Below are 27,136 nucleotides of genomic sequence, written 5' to 3' on the forward strand. Positions count from 1 at the left end.
GTTATCAAGCATTTTGAAACAAACAAAAGCCATTCTTACTCAGTCTGGACGTGTCCCAGCATTCCAATTTAATAGAGTAAATTGCTGAAAAATCTTAACAACAAAACAGGAGATAAGGGAAAATTATAATACATTACATGTTATGTTCCCCGAAAATCATCAAGTATACAGTTCACAGTTAATGTTGTAAACAACATTACAGAAAAATATGTTGGCCCTGAGTTAGTTAAAATTACAAAGTTTATAGAATATGCATTTGTATAGAATAGAGCTACTTCAAAGGTAAATGTTGATTATTGGAATTACATGATCGTGAGAAGTATAATATACTAGTGCAGTATTCCTCTCAGAAGAAGCTCCATTTCCTTCAAAACTAACAAGCCAGTTGTTCCATCATGCATTTTTAAATGTGATTAGGTAGTCAGGGTAGGCACCAGCATCACAGAACACCACAAAGATGAAGGGATTCTGCAGGTTGTCCACGGCGCAGTCGTGGAGGCCAGCTCCTGGGTTGCTGGTGTCCAATGGGTCAGGCTCCTTCATGCCGCCTTTGGATTTGCAGGGAGAGCCGGTAAGCACACTGGCCAAATACATGTACTTCAGGCCTTGATCATCAGGGTTGGAGTAGGTGTCATGGCTGGAGTACCATGCCTCTTTGGCAAAGTATGTTCCTTCACCATGCACTGTGGCTGTACAAAAAAATTGAATTTTAAAGTAAAAACATGTTATTCTGAGACACAATTGTCCTCGACAATAATTTCAGAGGAAACAAATACGTGTAGGTAAAAAAGCTTAGATGGCCTTAGAGGTTTATGTCTGAAGTGATGAATGCTGGAGAAGAGGGCAACACTAATACTTGTGATTTTAAATAGATTGGTCAGACTGCTTTGTACACTAAATGTTTATGGAATTGAGTGCTTTTCATTGCACATTTCTCTTCAAAACTCATTAGTTCTCTGGATGTGAGTTATCTGTTTATTTACATGTCCAACCTGCAGACAGACAGGCAGTGTTCAACTCAATACAAATTGTACACTTGTTGTCTTGTTCTTAGGTAAGAACAGAATCTACGAACACTCAAGTGCACTCTTACACACATTTGAGAACTGACTTGTTTGTGCAAAATTTCCATCATTTCAGCAGGTGTAAAATATAATAGAATGACAATTAAATGCCAACTACCGGTATATATTCTATCGTTTATGATATTTTTTAATAAAAATATTTTATTTATTATTTTATCATTTTTATCATTATTATTATTATTATTCAAAGCATTAAGGTATTCTAAAATAAATAAACACACTTCAACATTTTTTCAAGGAAGATATTGGTGAATGATCGGTGAAATTCAGACTCATTCATGAAGTGAATAGAGTCTGGTGACTCACGATTGGGATTCGTTTACAACACTTGCATCGCGATGGGCACTTACTAAGTAAAATCATTAGTCCAGCCTTACCAATCACATTGGCCAGAGATTCCTAACCTTACTTCCTACTTCGCCTAACATTACAAACGGACAATAAACGGCATCAATGGTCAGGAAACAATGTATGTGGGTCTACCTTTGCTGTAAATAAATGTCTGTATTTTCGCAAGTGCATGTTTGATGTTTGCAGGTGTTGCTGCTACTGTTGATCACAATACGTTTTGGTTTTGTCTTCCCCTCTTGTCACTGATTGGCCTGACATTTTTCTTGTTTGAGGGATACGGTTATGAACTACAGTAGATAAAATCTTGCTGAAAGAAGATCTAGGTGTGGTGGGGCCAGGCTAGGTAAATGAGGCCCATTGTACTAAACCCAATAGGTGATTCAGAGGAGATAGCAACCAATTATCTTATTTGACATGCCTCTAGCTGATGAAATTCATCCATGCTCCAGTAAGGTAGATAAATAAACCATACCATTTCTCCCACAGAAACTCCTGTTGAAGCCATACATGTTGATTTTTTGAGCGATTTCCTTGGTTGTTCCATGGTAAAGATGCCGCTGATTCTTCTGTTTTGGGAGCCTTTTATCGATGGTCTGCTTCAACACCGCATATCTCTGCCACTGGTCCCGAGATTGAACCCTTTCGATCTGTGTGTGGGCATAAATCAATGTTAAACCCTTAAAATATGTTTTTAGGAGTAAAGATACAGCCTAGAGCTTTCTTCAAAACTAATGAAGCACATGTTTGGATCTTGTTACTTGATGATAAGTGAGTTACCTTGACTACTTGATACTTTTGAACAAAGCCTTGGGCAACATTTATGCTACTCTTCAAAAACCCCTTTTCAATTTTCTTGTACTCTTCTGATGTGTTTGAGACGGGGACAATTTCATGTATTTTCCCAGTCATTGGAGTCCATGTGGCTGGATGATGAATGACAGCTAAAAAGGAGGACAAAACGTTCAAAACGGTGAGGAAGTTATTCGGTCATTGAATTGTGCCACAATAATGATTATGCACTAAAATCCTATGACTTCAACACGGATGGAGCCCATTTAGATTAATGGATCAGTGACCTCTGAAAATTGAGGAAGTAAAAAAAAAACAAAGTCAATTTTACCTGTGTCTGAGTCACCAAGCAGAGTTCGTTTAACACACCTCGTTCTCCCCTTACTGTCCGTGCACGTTTTCTCCTTCAGGTCCACCGTGTAGGTCTCCCCTTGGTCCTTAAAAGTCACCTTCTTCTCTTTCCGGTGGAAGGCCAGCTCGATGGTGTAGCTGACGCTCGATCCGAACGCCTTCCACGCCCCGGCCTCGGCCACCTCCCACCGCAGGGTCTCCTTGACCCTCTTCTCCTCGCTTTCGCGCGTCTCCCTCTCCTGCGCCCCCAGGAGGAGGTCTTTGATCTTCACCACTGTGGCCAGCACGTCGTCCCTCTTCCCCGAAACGGACAGCTTGTCGCTGGCCTCTGTGCTGATCTCCACCTGCTGGCCCTGGCTGAGGGCCGCTAAGGCCTGCTTGTCGGACTCGGAGAGCTGGGGGAGGTGCTTGGAGACCACCTCCTCACGGTCACACTCCTCCGACAGCAGGTCGTCCAGGACCTTTCGGACCAGCGCCAGGTCATTATGGGATGTACTGTAAGCTTCAACGGCCATGACGGGGAATGACACATTGGTTATTGCAGCAGATGAGGATACTGGGGGTTTGGCAGGGCTAGACATAGAAGAGCGCAGTTTCTCCAAAGCCCCAAAGGTTTGCCTTAATATGCCTGCACACGATAACCAAAGAGACAGATGTTAAAAGATGTCATCAAAGAAATACATATATATTTATGATTTGGGGAAAATGTCTGCACCCACCACTTATTGTTATGGGGGTCACTTTCTTAAACTTCTTTAGAGCCTCCACAAAGTCTGGCAACATCTTGGTTTGGAATACGACAACGTGAACAGCCTTTAGACATTTTGGGCGATCGACTGCAAAATTAGAAACGGCCTCAATCATGGCACGTGCAACCTGAGCAGCTCCTAAGTTCCCAGCACCTAAGAAAATGGATGAAACACATTACCAAACGATGCATTTTATTGCAACATGTGCTGTAATGACCACTGTTACCATTGGCTTACCAGTTCCTAGTGCTGGAAAGGAGACAGACTGGATACTGTTTTGTTCACACAGTTGTAGGACTTTGTACATAGAGCTTGTGATTTCCTTCTCCTTTGTTTGACCAACCATGTGGACAATGTGTTTAGTTGCCAGGTTCCCTGCCTGGGTCAGGACTACACCATCACTGGGTTGGGTGCCTTGAAAGGAAAAACAGGATTGTTAAAAATCAGCGACCTTTCTGATATCAATAGTCAGTGACCTGTTTTGAGATCAATTTGGAGATCGGAATAAATACCCTTGGCTTTGCACTCATCCACAACAGTCTGGCCAGCCGCTTTGAGGATAGCCCCTGAGACTCCTGCTCATTACACAGTATACATGGTTAGGATTTAAAGTGTTACAAAGACACACAAAAAGGGTCACATCTTTGAAGAATAAAATCATGTCACACTGAGAGGGCAAGCACCTCACCTGAATTCAAGTCGAGGCTTGTGTTTGTGCTACTGACTATGGCCTGCGTTGTCTCTTTTGTAATGTCACCACAAAACACTTTGACTTTAATTTGCCCAATCATTGTTTCAGTGTTTTTGCCTGTGCCGAAGAGGGTAAAACATAGACTTGTTACAATCAGTTTCCCTTTGTAACTGTGAAGTACACAAAATTAGCCAGGCAGCCAAAACACAGAGACCAGCCAGCAGCAGCACACACAAACAACACAGATGTGGGGTCCCCATTGTGATGCAGGCCCAAGGTGCAGTTGTCACACACACCAAGCAGTTGAATGGGCTCACAGGCACCATGGTCAAATTGGCGCCTGGGCCCCATGCTTGAAATGGCACGCAAGCTTGAATTTCTACATGAGCTTCTCAGTCAAAATGATGAACAGGCTCCACATTCAAATTGGTGCAAAGGTTTCACGTACAGTATATCTTTGTGAGAATTACACTAATCTAATCATTTTTCATATCAGACTAAACCTTTGACCGTATTCATAGACCCGACTAACAACAAAAAACATTAGCTGAAGAACAAACTGTCTGAGAACTCTATAGCTAACCCATTACAAGTAAAACTTATACGCAGACTTTCACTCATGATTTGAACACGGTCTTCAGTGTTCTCAAATCTAACCGTCTAAGATGTCTTCCTCCTCCTCTGAAGCGGAGCTTCCTGAAAATTCAGAGACCTCCTCCACATCACTGTCTTCTGCCCCCTCAATTTTAATATCTTCATCATCATCATCATCGTCTTCATCATCCTGTCAACACATGTGGAAATATTCAATTCACAAATATAATTAACTAAACAGATGATAAAACAAATGATTCTTAAGATAGGGTAGCTTCTATGTTTGCAAGTTCCATCTCCCTGTGCCAACCATGTCCTTGGACAGCAAGACTCACTTGGTGACCCATACCTGCTTTTTGGCTGTCCACTGCTTGAGGCCTTTTATAAACTCCTGGAGGATCTCGTCCCGGTCAATGACGATGTAGACCAGCTTAAGGACGGTGGGAGAGCACTTGGAGAGATGGTCCTCCACACCCTGCAACATGGCCATGATGGCCTCTTGGCCCTTCAGACCACCACCACCTTCACAGTAACATGAAAAAGAATGAAAGTGATGACAAAACTAGGGGTAACCTTGTATGTTGCCAGGTGACCACGTGACTAAATAGTGTTGTGATTGGATTATGTTAACAAGTTGCCCACGAATGATTTGACATGTCCAGATTTGTTTCTCCAAATCAAAGTGGAAAACTTCCAACATTGCTCAGCAACATTACCCAGCAACATTGGTCAATGTGAAACAATACATGTGTACAATCGCCACATGTATACAATGTGTACAATGTGTGTAACTGTTGATGTGTGTACTCCATCAAAATCATACAGTGGGCATATTTCATATGGTTATGGTTACGTCATATATTGGTAATGTCTAGCCATGAAGTCTTTGTACCAGTGCCAACTGCAGGAAAGGAGACCGTGGTGATGCCTTTCTCCTCACACCTCTCCAGAACGTTCTGTACGCGAGCTGTCGCATCGGCAGCAGAGTGCGGACCCAACATGTGAATAATGAAATCGCACTGCAGGTTGCCAGCACTAGTCACTGCAGCTGTGTTGCCTTTGAGCGAACCTTTATCATACAAACATAGACGAGTACAAAGGTGAGAAGGTAAACCAGAACAGTAGTAGTTTTATTACATTGCCGGGACTCACATTATATTGGAGTTTTATTACATTGCCGGGACTCACATTATATTGGAGTTTTATTACATTGCCGGGACTCACCATGGTTCTGGCACTCCTGCTCGACTGACGTTCCAGCTGCCCTGAATATAGCTCCTGAAACGCCTACAAAATAGATAGGAACTGCTGTTATACAATACATAAAATAGCTTGATCTACAGTAGTAATATCATTGCTGTTGAAGAACTCAGACTATTTGCAGTGTATGACTGAATCTTTATTTTTGACAAATGCTTTTGCATTCATGAATGCCTCCCTGGTATGTTATAGTTTTGAGCCAACTGTGTACCTGGCTATGCCACCTAAGAAGCTTTCTGTCATCAGTTTTATAAGTAGTTTGGCAGTACATATGATTTAGAAACTGTACCTCCTTTCAAGCTCATGTCAGCGTTGGTAGTGTTCACAATGCCTTTCACTGTCTCCTGGGTGAGGTCACCTTTCTTCACCTGAATTCTCACTCCACCAATTTTCACTAAAGTAGATAAAATAGAGCATATAAACATCATGACAACCATGAAGCAAACCGATTTGTAGACTGATAGTTTACAGTTAGGGGTATTTTTTTATATAACACTTGTATATAACACTCACATTATGTAAACATTTTAACCTCAAAATAGTAACTACAGTACAATACTGTACCTTCATCTGCAGGAAGTGTTCCATGGGGATTGTATTTAATAGTAGAGGAATGCTACAAAAAACAAGAATAACATCAACTTAATAGAATAACAGTTTTAGAGGGTGTCATACAGTACATAGGCTAAAAGCTTGTTACAATGACCAACCTTTGTGTTCCTTTTTTTTAAGTAATCAGAGGATTCGTCAAAAACTTTCTGCTCAAAAATGACCAGGTTCATGGCCTTAATGCTTGATGAGGTGGTACGCGACAGATGATTCTCCAGACCTTTGAGAATTGCTCCAAGGGAGTCCTGTGTTTTAATACCACCCCTCCCTGTATGCAGGAGTTGATGTTGCATTAACCAACAGCATTATGAGCCTCAAACACATGCAACATTCCAATACAATTTCCCGAAAATGCAGTATTCTCACCAGTTCCGATGGCTGGAACTGACAAAGAAGACGCTGTCTTTCCTTCACAGAGATCTAGAGCTTTCTCAATGGAGGATGTGATGTCAGCAGCAGAGGTGGGCCCAACCGTGTGAGCAATGTGTTTACACGACAAACTCCCACCAGACGTGAGAACCACAGCATCATTCTTTTGAGTGCCTGGAAAATAAAAACGGAATGAAATGTAATGTAATAAAATATAATTGTACAATGTGTTCATATGTGTGCTCCCAATTCTGTGGAATGATCACATGATACTCTAACTTACCAAGAGCTTTGCATTCATCCTCTACTGATTGGCCTGCTGCTTTAAGGATGGCAGCTGAAACACCTGTTAGGAGGACATACTCAAATTATATGTGATCATGTTGTGAAATTCCTTACTTATTTACTAATTATTAATCCTGCAATATACTTTAGCACTATCAAACCATGTAAACACAGATAGAGAAAAATATAATATGAGAGAGGGAGAGGCAGAGAAAGAGAGAGACAGATAGAGAGAGACAGAGAGAGAGAGAGAAAGACAAAGAAAATGAGAGGGAGGGCCAGCTAGGTCAGATGAATGATAGCAACATGATAGCTTACCAGTGTCAAGATTCAGACTGCTATTAGTAGAATTCACAATGACGTCGACTGCCTCTTTAGTAATATCTCCTTTTCTGAGGAATACTGGCACACCACTGACGGTCACTGCTCACAAGAGCATGCAACATGCAACAAGAATTAAATCACTTGGTGAGATTCACTGCCTTACATAGGCTACCACAACATCAAAATGCAGGTAGGAAAATAATGGTCAAAACACACTAGGTCACCTTTTAGGTCGGTTCCTGAACTTGGAAGCTGGATGGGAGAGAGGGGAGTAGGGGCTGTTCCCACTGCTCTAGCCTGCACACAGATAGAATGCACACACAATAAGTAAACTAATGTCAATCAAAGGTAGCAACTTTGAGCATCACCATAAGAACACATTATCCTGAACTTCCATGCACTGACAACAGATATGTGCAACCTTAACTTATTTAGTGCAGTTAATATCATGCAGTGATTGAACCACAAGAGCAGCAGTCTTGTAAAAATATGTTGAACATTCTGATGAAGTGATAATGAAATGAATATGAATTGCTGTTTGACTGCATTCCGAAGATGGGAGACTTTGGAGTGACTCACTGTAGGCTGTGGAGCGGTTGCTGTTGCTTTCACATCAGGAGGTTTCTGGACTGTGAAGAAGAGTTTGCATCCCATTTCCTTTGCTTTTGCCTGAAGGGACTGTTCATTTTTCTCCAGAACTTTGGACTGCCCTGCTTTAGAGTAGAGGAACGTGTCATTCACAATTGGTGTCAGTTTGTTCTTCACCAGAGTAACAGCATCTTTGATGGAACTGCTTGGTGCTGTAATCTTTAGACAAGGGGAGGCTTCAGTCTTGTTGGCTAATATGGTCACGTGAAGGGACTTCAGCTCGGGAGCTTCTGAGAGGTTCATACATGAATCAACAAATTGTACTTCTTTCACAGACTTCAGGGGAACTTCTTCACTTGTAGGCTTCTTGTTTTCTAGATATCCTTTGAGTTTCCTTGACACGTCTGCGACCAAAGAGGCGAAGCCACACACCTCAATCTTCCCCTCCAGAACTTTGAGATGGAGGACATTGTTGCTGGCTTTGACTTCATCGAGTAGGCCCTCATGAAACAACTTCCACTCCTCACCCAAGATGACCTTCTCTGGGTCAGAGGAAAGAAGGATCTCCTCTTCTTGGAGTATCTCCCCTAGCTTGTCTTCGGCACTCTTAATATCCCCCTTCTCCGCAATGATCTGAACAGATTCCTCTTGATTTGAGAGGGAAATAAAAATGTTGTTCTGAGCTAAGTCTCTCTCTAATTTATTTGGCCCAGCAAGCTTAATAAAATCTACAAGAGCTGATGACAACGCAAGAGGCTGATTGACAACATTACTCTGTTTGTCTTTCAGGATCTTCTCTGCCTCAGTCACACGATCCCTCAAGCCTTTGAGGACAAAAGTCAAGCTTGTATCATCTTTGGTAAACTCCATATCCTTTATTTGGGTGTGGACACGGTCCCATATGAAATCTAGCTCCTCTCTGGAGCCCACCTGGATCTGTCTCTCAACTGTGTTCCTTTCCTTTTCCAACTCTTGGCTAGCAGTCGCTACAGTCTGCCTGATACCTTCCATGCAGCTCCTCACGTCACCCTGCATACCCACAACCACAACCTTAGCAGCATCTTTCTTGTAGCGCACGGTGGCATTGAGGGAGCTAAGCTTGATGCTCTCACCCTCAGTCCGAGCCCAGACGTCTGGCCCAACAGCCAATTCATCCACGCTGTATTTATCTAAAATGTCTTGGGTTGTTTTCTTGGCTTTACGTTCCCAGCTGGACCCCAGCCTCAGTGCGAGCAGTGACTCAGGGACTGCATCAAAACTCAATATCAGACATGGTTCTGTGGTTTTGCCGAATGCAACATTGCTGTGGACCTTCGCTAGTTCGCTCGTGATCTCTTTCTTGCACACTTCATTGCGAGTAAGGTAATCATAGAGGGCTTCGTGGATAGGGATGGTGACATCCGAGGGCTGGACGAATGAGGAGGGGGCTGTGCCAGTCAGTGGCTGTTGGAGGTTGGAATGGAACACTGAAACACTCAGATCTCTATCACAAATGTGATGCTTCTTCTCCACGACTTGGCTGACAACTGTAAAAGGGGATAAAGGCTCTATTTACAACAGGGCACCAACAAGCCAAAGTACCAAAGTCTGCTTCAACAGAGCAATTAAGATAACAGGAACAGTAGTAACATGGTTAAAGTATTGTATCAGTGAGAGCAACAGCTTTGTCAGTAAACAAAAGTTAGACTGTTCTGGATTTTTTTTGTTTTTGTAATTAACATGAATGACATGCACTGTTTAATTAAGTATGCAATGGAAGCTAAATGGCTTAAGATTTCACAAGAAAATAGTGAGGGGAAAATGAACACATCTCCTTGTAAGATAAACATGAGTAAAGGTCAAAAGAGCCTGTAAATTATAGTTTCACTTTAATGATCCTTCATTGTCTCACTGATACTGTGTTTGCTACAGATGCTGACCAACAGAACCTGCTTTTCTACAATCCTGAAACTAGTATGAAGGAGAGCATACCATGACAGTCCTCAAAGGTAATTACGACACTTGTTCGACTGTCGAGCCATTTCAGGGACTTGACCTCTCCACCTCGACTCCTCTTTTTGTTGCTGAAGTACAGCATCAGTGTATCGTCTGACACTGTGCTCATGTCACCTTGCACAAGCACAGAGTCAGCGCGTTGTACACAAGTGGCTGTGATCTCCATGTTCTGACACCTTTTTGTGGAGCATCTCTTCAAAAAGGACTGTATGTCTATGGATAGAAACAGGTAGACTTAAACAGGTAGACTTAAATGATTGAAATAAATCATATATTTGTATTTCTTTAAAAGGTTATTTTTTACTCAAAATAATAAAAGTATTTATTTTATTCTGGGCATTAAGGCCCACATACACAAAGATATATATATATATAACTAGTCATCATTCATCATGTTACAAAGAAACGGCTAGCAGAACTTCATGTGCAATGTTCCAAACTCACCAATGTCACTTTTGAAAGTCACCAGTATCTTTTCGTCATCCAGAATCTCCCATGTGTGTTCTTTCCCTTGACTGCAGCTGCCGATGTACAATGAGACAACATTGAGCTTGCATGAGTCCCCAAACCCACTAAGGAGGAATCGACGAGGGTCCTGTCTCTTCTGCATGGCTTGCTCATTGTAGACCTCAACTGAGATATCCAGATCATGTTTTTCCCTGGCTAGAAACTTCTGTGCATCTGTTGGAGGTTCAAAAGCATTGTTCACATGCATTATTATGATGTTATTTGTTTGTTATTTTGTTATTTGTCTTGTTACTCAGTTGGATTAAATACAGGAGATGGTGCCAATAAATTCCAATGGTTTTACCTGACTGGTTGGCAAATTTAACAATGCACTGTTCCTTTCCATAGTTGTGAATTTCAAAGTTCTCAGAGAATTGTTCGAGATACATGTCGATCAACCCATTGTCCATTGAGGATTTCTTTGTCACAATGAGTTTATTGGCCTCACTGATCTCTTCTTTAGACACTGAGCATGACAAATACATACATGTATTATACCTAACTACATGGTTGAGTTTACCCATGTAACAGGAGTAAAATAGTTTTTCACTATACTGGTTTTAAAGTCATGTGTGCATCCAGGGAGTCTGACTTACCTTCTTGACATCCAGGCTGTGGCTGCTTTGTTGCAAAGAAAAATGAAAAACATAGGTTTCAATTATCTGACAGAATTTGAAGGAAACTATGAAGGTCAACATTAATGACAACGGAGGTCTGCCATTTTATATTCCTCATTCCCATGCAAAACTATGATTTATGTTTGACATAGAATGTGTTAGCCTAAACTACTTTATTGAGACTAAAGAAATGCCAACCGTGTTATCATGGTACACTTCCACACAGATGCCGAACTTGTGTCCCCTGTGGTTAAGTACCTTCTGAACATCTGCATACAAACAAGATACAATATGTATGTTAGATTGACTATTGAATGCATTTTCCAACATTAATGAATTAAAAATCACTCCATAACACTTACCAGTTGTAAAACCACATGTATGCGTAATATCAAAATAGAATATCAAAGATAAGTATCAACATATCAAATATCAAAAGCAAAAGTCTATTATGGAGGCCCACATGAAGCTTTTGAATGTTTAGATAAGATGGGGGTGGGTTCATGTATAGCTGTTTGTTACAAGGCTCTTCACAATGCTAGTAGAATGCTCCATTGACTTGAATGGGATTTCCCAACGTTCTCCGCTGGCGTGTGTGTGTGTGTGTGTGTGTGTGTGTGTGTGTGTGTGTGTGTGTGTGTTTGTTGTTGTGGGGGTGTTACAGTGTGTGAGGGTCCTGGTAGCCCTGTCGGGACTTATTTTCAGATAATGACCGCTATACATTATTCCTTGCATGTTTGATTCTGGTAAGTGCTGATGCATATATGTCTATTTATTTTCATGGATTTGATTTTCTGCAGGCCAAACAAGGTGCTAATGCACCTTACATGGAGCATACAGTATACTGTAGGCCCAAAACATTTTGCTTTGGACTAGCCACGATAAGTTACACAATGAGATCATCTTACCTGACTGAGTTTTGAGCTTGAGAATCCAGTGGTTATCTCCATGTTTATTGACTTCAGATCTGGGGTAGAATTTCTCAAAATACATGGACAAGACATCTTCATGAAGTGGGTTTTTGCTGCTCACAAGAAGCAAATCCACTTTCTGTGAGCTCTCATCAGCCTTGGATCCTGCGCTTTCATTGATTATTTCATCTAATAACAAATAGTCAAACATTGTACAATTTGAAAACATTTTGTGTAGAATCTAGCAAACCAGCCTATTCTAATATTTCACTTAGATACATGTCATGGACGCATAGCCTACCTTTAGCTTCTTCAGTCACTCCCTGAGCATTATTTAAGACAGGAACATAAAATGAAAATGAAATTCATGTGTTTCCGAATATATAGGGCACACGATCAAAAAATAGATCACTTCCTCATTTTTAAACAATTAATTCTTCCTTAATCCTATCTTCAGATTAAAAAGTAGGCTAATTGACTCAGATGGTGCACAATGCAGTCAACTCATAGGCTACATACCTTATTCCGTGAGGGAGGAATCGGCTTCTTTGATGGAATAGGTTTATTCATTTGAGGACGAGGTGCAACCGGGGGCTTGGTTTTAGCCAGTTTTGAACTGTCATTATCTGGCAATGTCACTGTCAGCTCCACCTCTCCAAAGCTTTTAATAGCTAGTTTATGCACGGTTTTATCAAGAACTTTTTTGGCACCTGAGAAAATACAATGCCATTAACTTTCATGTAGCCGGTTGTCCTACTAGCACACATAAACACTATCACTGTCAAATGCAACTATCAACACAACAGCACATTAGACCTAGGCCTAAATCAATTATTTCCTACTTTATGATTAACGTCAAAATAACATGACACATCCTCACCTTCCCCATCCAGGTAAACGAGCATAGCCTTTTTGTCATCCGTAGGGTGTTTGCGAAGATCAGTTATTTCTCCTCCTGACCTTCTTTTGTTTTTGAAATATAATTCTAACTTTGGTCTGATGTTGTTTAAGTCATCTGGAAGACCTTCAAGAATTAATGTTTTCTCTTCCATATTTGTAGGCTATGCCTAATTTACAAACAGCCGCTATGCTACGCGATCAAGACCTCATTTGTGGAGTGTTTGTGAGAAAATCAAAATCAGCTGTGTGGCTGGCTGTCGTCTCACAAGTCCATCATTGCATGCTTCTAATGATAAATAAGGTAAGGCAAGACCCAATACGATAAAGTCGTGGCAGTCCTTCGGAAAATCCCGAATAAACCTGCTCCTTACATTATAGGCTATTGGAACAGTTTCGCTTTTGCTTTAGGCTACCCATGTGATTTCTCAGAAGAAGGAAACTTATGTAGAAGGACTTGTTTTGCAGAGGCAACACGGAAAAACATAAAACAGGTAGGGTAAAATGTATAGGCTATATCAATTTAGATAGTTTTATCTGGTAAAATTACGACTAGAGGTGAGGTAAGCCTATGAACGTTTTTCAACTCTGAGAGTTGTTAAAGTCTGAGAGTTGTACCTAACGATGTTGTTCTTCACCTGAATATTTTTTCGATTTCATATTTCAGTTCTAGCGTAATGTCTGCGAGTCAGGACGACACGGCCATGAACGCACAGGTAAATCATAAAGTTTGAGGATGTAGCCTATCAATACATTTTGTAAAACATTTTTTTTCTTAATAGAAAGCCTGACCAAGTTGATTCAATGAGTTATGTTCTCGAATTGCTTTCTTTCGGCGTTCAGACGATAACATAGCTAGGCTACCTTACACTGTAGCCAAATCGTCGTCAGTTTAGCCAAACATTGCATTTTTGTAAACGTTGTAGTCTAGGCCTACGCTAATGTTTGTATCATTCAATATCAACATTCATCTCAACAAATAGCAACATTTGATACAACGTGAGTAGGCTACATTCTTCGTGTCAAATTTCAGCAAGTAGGCCTACGTCACGCGTGCTCAATAGCGACATGGTCAGGTAGAGTTGGAAAAAGTGGTGAAAGGTCAAGCCACAAATAATTCAAAGGTGTAATTCGTTTTTTTTTTTTTTTTTTTCAAAATGCTATTTTACCTAAACTCGTTTCATCCTGAAAGCATCATGATTTTTTCCCATGTTGATATGGTTGATATTTCCTGAATTTCCCCTTGGGGATCAATAAAGTATCTATCTATCTATCTGTCTATCTATGGTAGCCTAACCAGTGACCCCTGCATAGGCCTATTGATGAATCTGTATCCTTGTTGATTGACTGTATCCTTGTTCATCCTTCTTCATAGCAGCTCCTCAGCGAGGATGAACAGATCCTCAAGCGAGCACAAGCAGACTTGGAGCAATGGAAGGTGCTGTATAATTTACTACACATGGGGTTACATTGTTGTGTTCATATTCCTTATTAGATTGTAAAGATCATGTAATTTGATGTAGATGAAAGTTGAGAAAGCAGATCAAGAAAAATCAAGACTAACGTTGGAAAAACTGGATACAGATGAGACTAAGAAAAAAGCCCAGAACTCTACATCTGTGATCATGCAAGCCCAAGCACAGCTGGCTATGGATTCTGATAACAAAATAAAGGAGATTGAGGTACATCATTATTTGATGATATATGAAAGATTTTTATTACATCATCACAATTAATCAATGCCAATATGCTACTTACTTTTATTTATACTTTATTGTGCTTATATACTGTACAATTGTGTGTAGTTTATTATTATTTGTGATCATATAGCCACAGATGAATGTCTAAACTCTGTGGTCAACCAAGCTTTAATGATAGAATACAACGGTTCCCTTTGATTGCCATTATTTTATCTCACAAAAAGATACAACTCCAAAAAATTGATCAAGAGAACAGAGATCTGAGGAATAAACTACAGAAGCTCGATGAAGAAAGGAAAGCCAAAAAGGCAGAAACGGACAATCTTCAGAGGAGGTTTAAGGTATGCTTTGCTTTGCTTTGTGTTTTTAGCAGTATAGTTGGTGTTTCCAGTTTGTTAGATTAGGTGAATGTAGCAGTTAGGGTGACAGTTGTTTATTAAAAAGAAAAGGACATTTGTTTAGGTGTGAACTCTATTAACTTAAGACCAGTATATTCTGTGATGTAATGAAACAAGTGGCATTTTGATTTTTTTGTGTGAATTATATCAGTGCTTTGGTACTAGTGTTGTCGAGATGGACGTTTGTGTCTGTGTTATTCTCAGATACGAGCTGAGATCCCCGAGAAGCGTGTGAAGTTTTCTGGCGTGGAGAAAGCGGAGGAGAGGGAGTCCTGCTCCGACACAGAGGGGGTCTTCACCATCACTCAGAGACCCTTCACACTCCTGAGTGGCGGGGAAGCGCTCATCACCTTCGAGGAAGAGAAGGGTACGTACAAGCAGTTCCCATGCAGAACATAGTGAAAATAGCATTTCCTGTTGAAATACTGTCATTGTAGTGTTTGCCAGAAAAAAAAAAATTTTGAATGGTGATGGACATGATTGTACGTCTTGGAAAGTAAATCATTGTTTTTTTTTATCAGAAGACTTTGGTTGGTAAGTGAAATTGAACAAATATATAATTGTCTTCTTTTATGCATAACAATTTTTTTACTGGGGTAGTATCCACACACAATTTCAAACTTCACCTGAAATTCAACAAAATCCCTATTTAGGAGTGAAAACAGCTGGGATGTACAGTGTATTTTTCGTTTGTAGTGGCGCAGCAGATCCTGCGTCTGGCGAAGTGCTCTGTGGCCCTCGACCAAACCAAGATGGACATCAAACCCTTCTGCTTGAATCTGGAGCCTTCTGTGAAATTTGAGGTACTGTTGAACAATATGCCTAGCCTAGAAATCTAGACGCGCCCCTAGTGGCAGCAAATTACATTACTCTCCGTTGGCTTGTGAGCTCCAGAAATCAAAACTCAATCAGGCCAATGAAATCGTGTATAGAGTCATTAGGTGGGCTTAACATAATGATTGATGGCAGAGTTGCAACGGTTTGGCTTGAATTCCCTGCTACTTGAAAACAAATAAGATGGATGTTGCTGTTGGCGAACAGTGTGACACGAGTTAAGCTTTTATTAAGTTGGCAAACGTTTGAACTAGCCAACTAGCTCCGCTGGTGGGAAACGCATGGGACTCATAGCGCTGCCGCTGTCCTATTGCGTGCAGAGGGAATTTGAAAGACAACTGATTATCCCACCCCTCGGACTGAGCACTGCGAACGGTGAGTGCCCAGACCCTACATTTTAACGAAATGAACTGCCCATTATAATTCGCACAGTGCAACTAGTTAGTATTGCTGTGTTAACCCTGTTCGGTTCCACTTGCATGTGAAATCTTTTTCACATATGAAAAATATATAGACAAACCTGCGCTCACGCAATTCCGCGCAAAACTGTCACATCCATAACGCCAACACAATGCCATGGTATTTAGTTGGCGTTATGGATATGACAGTTTTGCGTGGAGTTGCCCTTAAATGGTGACGGCCTCAATTCTTGCATGAAACTTCACCTCACTGAATATGAGCCAGCCAGACTCCAAGGCCATCACCAAATCTAATCTCTGTAGGCCTAATGTTCAATTTCGCCAATGAACGAAAATTGAGTGTTGTGTTGTTAACTATGATGTTACTTTGCATATCAAAGGACACTGGAAAAATAGGGGGTGGTATTTAGCCTACATGGGAAGCTTAAGGCCTATTATACTTTCATTCCACTTTACATTTCAAGTTACTTGCACATTAAAACTAGTAGAAAATGTAGGCTATTTAAAAATCCTCTGTTGAATGAAAGTAACTGTACGTTAAATATCCAAACTTTTTCTTGTAACTGTCTTTATGTGGCTCTTCTGAGATTAAAAAAATAAATGAGATTAAATAAATAATAAAAGTGGCTTTCCAGGCAAAAAAGGTTGCCGACCCCTGCCATAGAGAAACACATGATAGCGTTGGATTATGATCATACTTTGACACAAAAACACACGTGGGGTAAGTCGAGCTGTATGACGTTATTATTTTGCTGTCACTTCGTCTGTAGAACCCAGAAGGATGCACTTGGTATCAAACGATAGCTCTGTGTCTCCTCTCTCATTTGATATGTGTGGCATATCTATCTGATCACAGGTTCGTGAGTAATTCAAATGAGAGAATGGGTGTGCACCGTTGGTTGTACTATATGATGTTATTATTTTGGTCACTTCATCTGTTTTTATAACCCAGAATGATCAATATACTTGCTACCAATGGATAGCTCTGTGTCTTCTCTTTCATCTGACATGCTTGCCATATCTATGCGATCACAGGTTCACAAGTAATACAAAGGAGAGTAATGTGTGCGCAGGTGAACACAGAGAAGTACTGACTGTAAATATGATGCAATTTGATTTAATTCGTTAGAAATCCCCACTTCTGCTCTGTCACGCAATAAAAGTTTCATCTCGCTGCAACGAATAGCTCTGGAGCAATGTAACAGAGAAGAAAGGGTGTGTTTTTTTGAAGCACTTTGCATCAATTGCGTTATGACCCAGGCGTAAGGCCACAACAAAAGAGGGAGTTGAGAGGTTGGATCTTTAACTAAAATATGGATTTATTAACCAAATTAACCAAATAGCAATCAGTGTGAGGTGGGTCAAAGTCAGTCATCAGTAATGCATGGATGTTGTGTGTTTGTAATGTGTCTGAGTGCAGTGTTGCATGTCTAAAACCCAAAGTAAGAATGGCCCTCCTGAAGGGGAGAGGCAGCAGCCCTTTTAACTGCACACCTGCCCTCAGGTGCAGCTCATCAGCTCGTTAGCTATTGAAGCACCTGAAGACAAGCAGACTAAACGAGTAGAGGGCCTAGGGGCCCGTCAACTGGGTTCTAAGGGTTAATCTGTCAAAAGTATTACAGATTTTATCCAGCTGAAAAGTTTAGTCAAAGTCCTTTCAGGCAAGTCCCTCCACTCGACAGCCATATTGCAATGCTTTTTGGGCACATAACGGCCATCTATTTCGGCAGAATACCAACCTTGCTCCAGTGGCAAGATTACAACACATGATTGGCACAATGTCTTCACAACTCACCACATGATTGGAACGATGTATTCACATGTTGACTTTTTTGCCGCGGAAGGGGTGTGATATGTGTAGACAACTGCCAAATTGGCATTACAAACTAACCCCATGCCTATCTCTCATCTTGATGGGGCAGCCATGGCCTACTGGTTAGCGCTTCGGATTGGAAACCAGAGGGTTGCCGGTTCGAACCCCGACCAGTAGGCATGGCCCCTGAGCAAGGCACCGAACACCTCACTGCTCCCCAAGCACCGCTGTTGTTGCAGGCAGCTCACTGTGCCGGGATTAGTGTGTGCTTCACCTCACTGTGTGTTCACTGTGTTTTGTGTGTTTCACTAATTCACGGATTGGGATAAATGCAGAGACCAAATTTCCCTCACAGGATCAAAAGACTATATACTTATACTTACTATGGAGGATACAGCGGGGAAAATAAGTACATTTTTTTCAGTAAGTATACTTCCAATGAGGCTATTTGCATGAAATTTTCACCAGACATTAGTATTAACTCAGATAATCCACCCATATAAAAAATCCAAACATTAAAGTCCATAGGTAGAGTTATGTGCAATAAAGTGGAATGACACAGGAAAAAAGTATTGAACACGCCTGCTGAAATTTCTTAAATACTTTGTGGAAAAGCCTTTATTCGTAATGACAGCTTTAAGGCATTTCCTGTATGATGAAACTAATCAGTCACAGTATTCTGGTGTGAGTTTGGCCCATTCTTTTAAACAGATAGTCCTTTAATATTGAAGATTTCAGGGGTCCCTGTTGTGAATCCTGATCTTTAGTTAACTTCCAAAACTGTTCAATTGAATTAAAGTCAGGGCCTTGATTTCCTTTCTCTGAAACCAATTGAGAGTTTCCTTTGCTGAATGGTTTGGATCATTGTCCTGCTAGAAGGTCTAGCCATGTCTCATCCTCATCATCCTGGTAGATGTAAAGATTCTTCCGGAAAAAATGACTCCATTCATCATTCCTTCAACTGTATGAAGTCTGCTAGTACCATGAGATGAAAAACAGCCCACACCATGATGCCACCACCTCCAAACCTCACTGTTGGTAGGGTATTTTTAGGGTGATGCACAGTGCCATTTCTCCTCCAAATATGGTGTGTAGTATGACATCCGAAAAGTAAAATTTTTAACCAGAATACATTCTCTCAGTATTTCATAGGATTGTTCAAATGTTGTGTAGCAAACTTTCAACGAGCTTTGACATGTTTTTCTTCAGCAATAGAGTCATGCGGGATGAGCGTGCATAGAGGCCATGGCGGTGGAGTGCATTACCTATGATTTTCTCTGTAACAATTGTACCTGCTGCCTCCAAATCTTTCTGGAGCTTTCTCAGAGTGGTCCTTGGCTCTTAGGCTACTCTTCTGACTATCCTTCTGACTTCCTGGTCAGAAATCTTGCAAGGAGATCCTGTGCATGGCCAGTTGATGATGTAGTGATGTGTCCACTTGCAAATAATGGCTCCAATACTGCTTGCTGGATGATTCTGAAGTTTTGAAGTGCATATGTAACCAGTTCCATTAATATGTTTTGCAACAATAAGGTTGCAAAGATCTTGGGAGAGCTCTTTGCTTTTACCCATCATGAAATGTTTCTTGTGTGACACCTTGCTAACAAAAACCTTTTTATAGCCCACCAGTATGTACTAACCCAGCTTATATCAATTTGTACAGATAGGAGGGGTAATTTCTCTAACTAATTATAGATTCCATTTTGTTCCTTGCCATTCTTTGCGTTTGTGTTGACGTGTTCAATACTTATTTTCCCCGCTGTATTTTTGAGTGCTGTGTAGAAAGTCTCTGGTTTAGTTATGCAGCAGGGAGGACAAACCCAGACTGCACTGTAGCACTGACAGATGACCTGTGTGTTTTAGGTGCACCTGAATGTCTCGAAGAAGACTGTGCAGGTATCTCAGGCTCCCCCTTTACTACCCGAGGAGCGCATGAGGGACAGACTGGAGATCAGTTTCTCCCGGTCGAGTCGCGGAGGGGGCGAAGTGGAGAGGGTCTCGTACGACAAGAGATCTGGGACTGCTGAGATCACCTTCCTCAACACTGGAGGTGTGGTCAGGAGTCTGTCTGCTTAATAACATGCCCAATACAGATGCACTATTTAGTGCAGAAAAGGCCTCCATTGTAATGATCATGTCCTATTAGAGTTGGGTATGGCCTGCAACATCACGATACAAAATGTGTCCTAACACATGATTGATTGATTCCATGTCCTAAACATAATTCACTCAGTTTCAACAGCTGCTTTTTTTTGTAAATTTTTTTATAATAGTGAAGGCAACAACTTAATATCATACAACTGAAAAACACTTGTAATTCAGGAGGTCTAAAAAGCAAAATTAGATGATACTGTTTTTAAGGTGTGAGCTACACCAGGCGCGTAACTGAAGCATTCCGTTCACAACGCGTAAAATCTATTTTAGATAAATGGTCTATTTTTTTCGAACGTACGCCCCACTGTCACGTCTGGTGTAGCTACTTCCATTGATTATAATGGAAGCTAATTGTTGCAGCAGACGCAACGCGCACGGAACGCTTGAGTTACGCGCCTGTTGTAGCTCAGCCCTAAGTTATTAACTTGAACTTGAAACATTTTTTTATCTTATGCTTTTAAACTACTCAGGTTGATCTAGTTTAACTTGCATGGTTCCTCCATTCATTTACTGTAAACAAAAAGAACACTAACCATTCTTGTTTCTTCAGTTGCTGAGAGGCTGGCTCTGAGAGGGAAGTACCCTGTGGATACTGGCAGAGAAATAATGGTGGATGTTGCTCCACTTTACAACTATCGGCTGAAAAAGTTCCAGGTCAGTTTCTATATGCTATTATGAGACCGCTGATTTAGGCCTGTTTTCTTTTGGACTTTACTGGTCCCACTTATAGGCACAGTGTTGCTATAATAGTAGTTTAATTCTACCTCATTTCCAAGTTTCAGACACCTTATAGATTCAGGAAGAATGTTACAGCATATTTTCAATTTTAGATTGAGCATAGGATTATTGTACTGTCCACTGAACTGCCTTCCTGTTTTACTCCTAGTTATTTAAACACACCTTTAAACACATGCCTTATATTGTGACGCATGTCTTTGTTTGGCTGCAGACTTACTGTGGCAATCCGAAGCGCTCCATTCTGCTGAGGGGCATCCAGGACGCCATGGAGGAGGAAGATCTGCAGGACCACCTGGAGATTCACTTCCAGAAGCCCAGCAACTATGGGGGAGAGGTAGAGAGCATCAAATATGTCTCCACAGGCAACGAGGTGAAGGCCTTCTTCAGTGAGGACGTGGGTGTGGAGGCTTAAATTCAACTGTGTCAAATCTGCACAAGGCTGACAGGCATAGACCAGATAATTAGAAGAAGAATTTTCTCATTTTTAATCACTTGAAGCTGTTATTCAATAGGTTTCTTCAAGTTCAGTTTAGTTACTTAAATTATGCTGATTTGTTAGTTCATTAAACCATACATGGGGCATGTCTGCATTTTGCATTCAGGAAGTGTGTGAATGGTTCTTTTGGTTCTGTAGTACTGTTGTCCGTCATGTTTGTATTTGTACTATATTACACTTCAGCGTAGTTCTGTTTTTTTTCTTGCTCATCAGGGTAAACTATATTTTTCAGAATTCTGACATATTAATGAGCAGTCGTTTGATTTTAGCCAAAACCTTTGAATTTGAAATCATAACCAAAGTTCCCAGTGTAGTCTACACTATATGGGTACAGAAATCATGGCATTAAAACTGACAGAGCTGATTCTAAAAAGGACTTTTTTAAGTGACTTTACATGGACTTGCATGTTGATATGATATAATTATGGTATATACTTCATTATGCTGCTGCATGGGATATACTGGTTTGTTTATTGCTGTGTGAATGCACTTGATACAGGACACAATGTATGTGGAAAGTTATAAACATGTTGAATGTATATTTCTCAGGAAATATCTCATCATATGGATTGTAATAACTTGTAATAAATCTGCATACTGTACATCTTTCATCGTGAAGTCAAGTTATTGCTTGCTTAGTACTGACAGGACAGGAATAGCTGTTCATGTTGGCTCTACATTGTGATGACTGTTGCTAGTGCAGCTTGGTCATATTGTGATGACTGTTGCTAGTGCATCTTGGTCACATAGAAGGGTTTTTTTTTTATCCCCACTTGGCTGATAAGGAACAGAAGCTTTTGGTTCTGAACCAAAAAAAAAACCTCATTGGATTTTGATTTCAAAAGCCTATGAGTTGAAAATGATCAGAGATAAAGTCCTACTGGAAATTAAAAAAAATATTGAGTGAGTTTATGAAGGGGGTAAATGTACTCATCTAATTTTTTTTTTTTAATCAGGTTTATAGGCCAAGTATACTTGCATATACAAGGAATTGTTCTCAGCATTTATCCCATCCGTGGATTAGTGAAAACAGTGAGGTGAAGCACACACTAACCCAGAGTAGTGAGCTGCCTTGCTACAGTGGCACTCTGGGAGCAGTGAGGGGTTAGGTGCCTTGTTCAAGGGCACTTCAGCTGTGGATGTGGGCATGGGAGAGCGGTGCTCTTCCCCCCCGCCCACATTTTTCCTACTGGTCGGGGATCGAATCGGCAATCTTCGGTTCCAAGTCTGAAGCACTCACCAGTAGGCCACAGCTGCCCCAGTCATGATAATTTGCATATCATGACATCACTGGGTGCCAGCCATCTAGAAATACGTAACTTTAGTTCAATTTCACTGCTAGTGATGCTTGAAGTCGTAAATCAATGAACCTTTTCCATACACTCTCCATTGTCAATAGATGGTCAATCATCATCTCCTTAAGGCAGATATTCTCCTTACAATTTAGAATCGGCGAATGTCAGATGCACGACTTCATCACAGGGAAACTTTTTATTCACCACTACTTGCTGTGTTTCTGTTTCAATTCACTCAGACAATGTTGCTTCCTCCGTGTCAATTTAAACACTGCAAAAAAAAAAATCTAACCAAGTGGCATTAATCTTAAAGTAAGATCAAAAATATATATTTGGTGTAGGGCTGTCAAAATAACTGATTAATTTCGATTAATTAATTTGAGAAAAAATAACTGATTAAAAAAATTAGTGCAGATTAATCGATTTAGTATGACCTTTGACCCCGAGCCGTTCTAGTCAGTAAAAATTAGACTGTAAAATGAAGGAGAGAGAAGAAAACGTGCTGCCTGGATCATTGATTGGAACATTTACTTTTTAAAAACGGCCTGATGGTGTTCATAAAAAATAAAGTGTTGAAAATAAGGTCCTCTGCAATGTCTGCAGCAAGGAATTTGCATATCACCGGAGTTCATCAACTCTATAGTCGCACATCAATGCAAAGAAATAAGTGTTGACATTGAGGGGAGTGTTCATTTATTTTCATTGTGTCCCCTAGGTTATATCTGTGGCCTGAAATGCCTTGTATGTGAAAAAAAAAACTTCTTCCCGAAGCACTTTTGAATTTATTTCCTCAGCATATTAGGTCATATCATAGATTATTATGGCAATTATTTGAACAGTGAAAATAATAATAAAAGAGTTTTTGAACTTTAATGTCACTAATGCTGAGACAGAGTATGTAATTAATTAGATTATTTTTTTTTAATCGATGACAATGGACATTTTACAGGCTCACTTAAAGCGATGGTTCACCCTAGGGTCCTTTGCACCATGACCCCGAGCCAAACACCCTCCCAGAACCTTTTTTCCCTTGGTCGAACCCTGGTCGAGTAGCGCTATCAAAAACTAATGACGTTCTGCAGTCGTGATGGAACCAACTTTTATCTCGTAAATTACCCCACTAATAATGTCCTGAATGGTACGAAACTTCTGCAGTAGTACAACTACGACCTTTAGTCCAATAACGAGGCATTAGAACGTTTGTAAGTGCACCAGGAGTTTATTTAAATAAGACTTGCCTGATTATCTGCTACTATACCGCTGCATCGACGTTTCTTCCGTGATTTGGGAAAAGCCTGTAAAAGTCCTGCCTGGAAGCATGCATAAGGATGTAGATCCAGGAATGCACTAATATTTTGTTCGTAGTCCAGTTTGCAACAATTATTAGTTATTACTAAGTTGTAAACACTTCGGAAAAAAAATATTTAAAACTGGATATACCAAAAAACGTTGATGTAATCGCTTCCTGCAAGGACTTTTCTGATCTCAGACACTCCTGTTACCCTGCCACCTCAGTCTTGTGTGTATCCATTACAGACTGCCCCAGTTCCGTGGCTCCCCTTGACCTGTTCGCACCCATTTCCGGACTTACTTTCAGTGGTGCATTGTGTTGTTCTATTGTGCTGAAAATATTGGGTTACGCCTAACCAATAAATGTTTGATTGTTTGGGCTTGTTGGATAAGGACATAACACGTTGAGTTGATGCTACCACTCATGTTCTGACCTTTATTAACCCGTTTAAACAATTGTGACCGTACAAAAAAATCTTGCTCTTGTGCCTTTAAAACTGTTACTGGATAAATTATCAATACATTTCTCCCAAAAATAGAAACCTGATAGGGTCTCAGTTAAATATGTGCAGTGTTAAATGTGTAGTGTAATTTGTCACATGGCCAGAGCTGCTTATGTTTTGGTTGCACCCTGACCAGAAAATGTCCACCCAAAAGCTCCCAAACTAAAGCTTAGAAAAGTATGTTTATGTAAACATAGGACAAAAATTTTTGGTACACATCATCTTTAAGGTGTCTAGTATGGAGGGATGCAATTGAAATATGTGAACTTTGTTCAGCGTTCTCATAACATGAGTGAACATGATAACGGTCACAATTGTGACCGTTGGGAAACAACATAGTCCGATTTTAGGGATTTTCACACATCTCATTGTACAATCATCTAATTTCCACTAAATTCCATTCAGAGATGATATGGGGACATTGTCCCAGGTCTGTTCTTTACTTTTAAATTTGTATCACGTTGCATTTCTCAACACGGCCTCTGATATTCTCTATTATATTCTAAGTGTGCCAATTTTTACATAGAAAATCCATTATACCACACTATTATACATAGCTATTGTAATAGCTGATTTTCTATGCTGTTCTTAATTTCACTTTCAGTCACTTCCTGCACATATCAGATCTAACTGACTGCCCAGATTTTACAATCACACCTCAAAAACAGTAAATCATTATACTTATTGACTATTATATTACATAATGTCACATATAAACAAGGTGGTGGGGGGTATAATCAACTTGCCAGTCAGCTTGTTGAAGGCATATTGGCTGAATTTATGCAGAGACTTGCAGTAGATATGAACTACCTTACCAGAAAATGTATTCCCCACCCCTTTTCCCAACAATACCCCTCCACTTATGTACAGTAAAGGGCCTCTGCCACAGGGACCAGTCAGACGAACCAGAAGCAAAGCTTCATGTGATCAAAAATAAAGATCAAGTGTCTCAAGGATCTGCTCTCACACTATTGTATGTCCAAATTACAGAATGTTTCCTATTATGCATTTAGAACCTTACTTAATTCAGTGGTAAAATTAATCAAATTTAGCAATATAGTGGATATCACACCCCTCTGACACTAGATTAGGCCAATAACTGAGGTCAGAGCAGGCTCCTATGCTCCTCAGGTTTATATGTGATGGGATCATAGACAGAGGTCCTGTGTTCCCCAGGTCAAGCATTGTATGTTTCCAGGGTCCTCCAGCTTTATAAAGCACATAATAGGTACCCAAATGAGCATAGGTCCCAGGATACATAGGACACTGGGAACATAGGGCCTTATGAATATAAGGCCTTTGGAGCATAGGGACCAGGTAACATAGGTTCACTTCATTTAGTGACCTTAGCATTACCACTGAGCAAAGGAGACCAATTGCTGGTCCAATGGAAAGGCAATTAATGGCATTGGAAGTATGGCAGTAGACTTGCAGGACAATATGTTGTGTAATTAATTAATTAATTAAATAATTAACATTAAATTAAATAATTAAATAATTATTGAATTAAATAATACAATAATAAACAAACAAACATCATCACTTTTTGTAACATTTGTGGTTGCTGTTGTATTGTAGGGTGTTGTTGTTTACACTATAGTCATAATAGTGTGATATAATGCCTTTTCTATGTAAAAATCAGCACACTTATAATATAATAGAGAATTGCAGAGGCAATGTTGAGTATTGTATTGTGATACAAAATTAAAAGTAAAGAACAGACCTGGGACAATGTCCCCTTATCATCTCTGACTGGAATTTATTGAAAATTAGATGATTGCACAATGAAATGTGTGAAAATCCCTAAAATCGGACTATGTTGTTTCCTAACGGTCACAATTGTGACTAAGCATAAAAGACTCCTTTTCACCCACTTTTTCAGAAATTCTTGAAAAAATAGTAATTGATTACTTCAAAGGGTTACTCAAGACACATGATTTTGATATATTCAATTCTGGGAAAAATTTGGGATTAAACGGGTTAAATTAGCCTACACTTGTCTTGCCTTGAATCTGGTCCTATGATATTCAATCAAGTCTGTAAAAAGTAGGTTGATTTCTTACAATAAAAGACGGATGTATCCAGTTTGGTAAGAAATTCAACAGTTCAAGGAAATACGTGTCATTTGGGAATAAGTCATACAAAACCAGTAAAAACACACAAAACCACCTGTATAGTTTTACACAAATGAAAAACAACTCTTAGAAATATGGAACAAAAGTTGCCTTATCTTACTGGGTCCAGGAAGATGCCAGGAAAGGTGCCACATTATGTACTGCCATCCTCCTTCCACTAACAGGTATGCATGGTGCAGACTGTATAAAAGGCTGTGAATGAAATGTCTTCCACTAGAGTTACCTCACAACAACTCTGCTATGTCTCCCCACATCGCAACACTTCTCTTTGCCCTGCACTGCCTGCTGACTGCATGCAATGGTAAGTTCATCTCACTGTCTGTTGACTTTATCTGTGGGTATGTTCATCTGTTTCCTAATCCAGTGTTTTCCTTCTTTCCTTGTTCTGC

The 27,136-nt window shown here is 40.3% G+C and overlaps 2 protein-coding genes across 7 annotated transcripts; one reads left to right on the forward strand and one right to left on the reverse strand.

Moving 5' to 3' along the window:
* Positions 1-45: 45 nt before the first annotated feature.
* On the reverse strand, positions 46-13,366 carry parp14rs3 (poly(ADP-ribose) polymerase family member 14-related sequence 3). Of its 2 annotated transcripts, none has more exons than XM_076263485.1 (29): positions 12,956-13,366; positions 12,595-12,785; positions 12,377-12,398; positions 12,073-12,264; positions 11,363-11,433; positions 11,144-11,165; positions 10,852-11,013; positions 10,485-10,721; positions 10,017-10,253; positions 8,037-9,571; positions 7,682-7,754; positions 7,452-7,556; positions 7,132-7,194; positions 6,846-7,022; positions 6,581-6,747; positions 6,435-6,486; positions 6,160-6,264; positions 5,835-5,897; positions 5,503-5,679; positions 4,960-5,132; positions 4,674-4,800; positions 4,014-4,133; positions 3,838-3,900; positions 3,563-3,739; positions 3,296-3,478; positions 2,557-3,204; positions 2,214-2,377; positions 1,909-2,083; positions 46-689 (listed from the first exon to the last, which is right to left on the reverse strand). In XM_076263485.1, exons 1-29 carry the CDS (start codon positions 13,125-13,127, stop codon positions 394-396), a joined length of 5,949 nt encoding a protein of 1,982 aa, XP_076119600.1. In that variant the 5' UTR covers positions 13,128-13,366; the 3' UTR covers positions 46-393. The 2 variants fall into 2 exon arrangements, with proteins under 2 accessions (XP_076119600.1, XP_076119599.1); XM_076263484.1 differs by having other exon boundaries at positions 11,144-11,168.
* A 17-nt stretch (positions 13,367-13,383) lies between these two features.
* Positions 13,384-22,126, forward strand: nmi (N-myc (and STAT) interactor). Of its 5 annotated transcripts, none has more exons than XM_076263496.1 (10): positions 13,384-13,466; positions 13,640-13,688; positions 14,348-14,410; positions 14,496-14,654; positions 14,897-15,013; positions 15,275-15,437; positions 15,767-15,873; positions 20,000-20,186; positions 20,841-20,944; positions 21,240-22,126. In XM_076263496.1, the coding sequence occupies exons 2-10, from the start codon at positions 13,650-13,652 to the stop codon at positions 21,438-21,440; spliced, it is 1,140 nt and encodes a 379-aa protein (XP_076119611.1). In that variant the 5' UTR covers positions 13,384-13,466; positions 13,640-13,649; the 3' UTR covers positions 21,441-22,126. The 5 variants fall into 5 exon arrangements, with proteins under 5 accessions (XP_076119611.1, XP_076119614.1, XP_076119612.1 ...); XM_076263499.1 differs by having other exon boundaries at positions 14,351-14,410; XM_076263497.1 differs by having other exon boundaries at positions 13,443-13,535.
* Positions 22,127-27,136: the final 5,010 nt, after the last annotated feature.

This window comes from Alosa pseudoharengus, unplaced genomic scaffold (genome assembly GCF_046254945.1).
Source record: "Alosa pseudoharengus isolate Yale_2024_CS ecotype anadromous, Long Island Sound unplaced genomic scaffold, YU_APseudo_1.1 YU_APseudo_1.1_scf_3, whole genome shotgun sequence".
In the NCBI taxonomy this organism is placed as follows: domain Eukaryota; kingdom Metazoa; phylum Chordata; class Actinopteri; order Clupeiformes; family Clupeidae; genus Alosa; species Alosa pseudoharengus.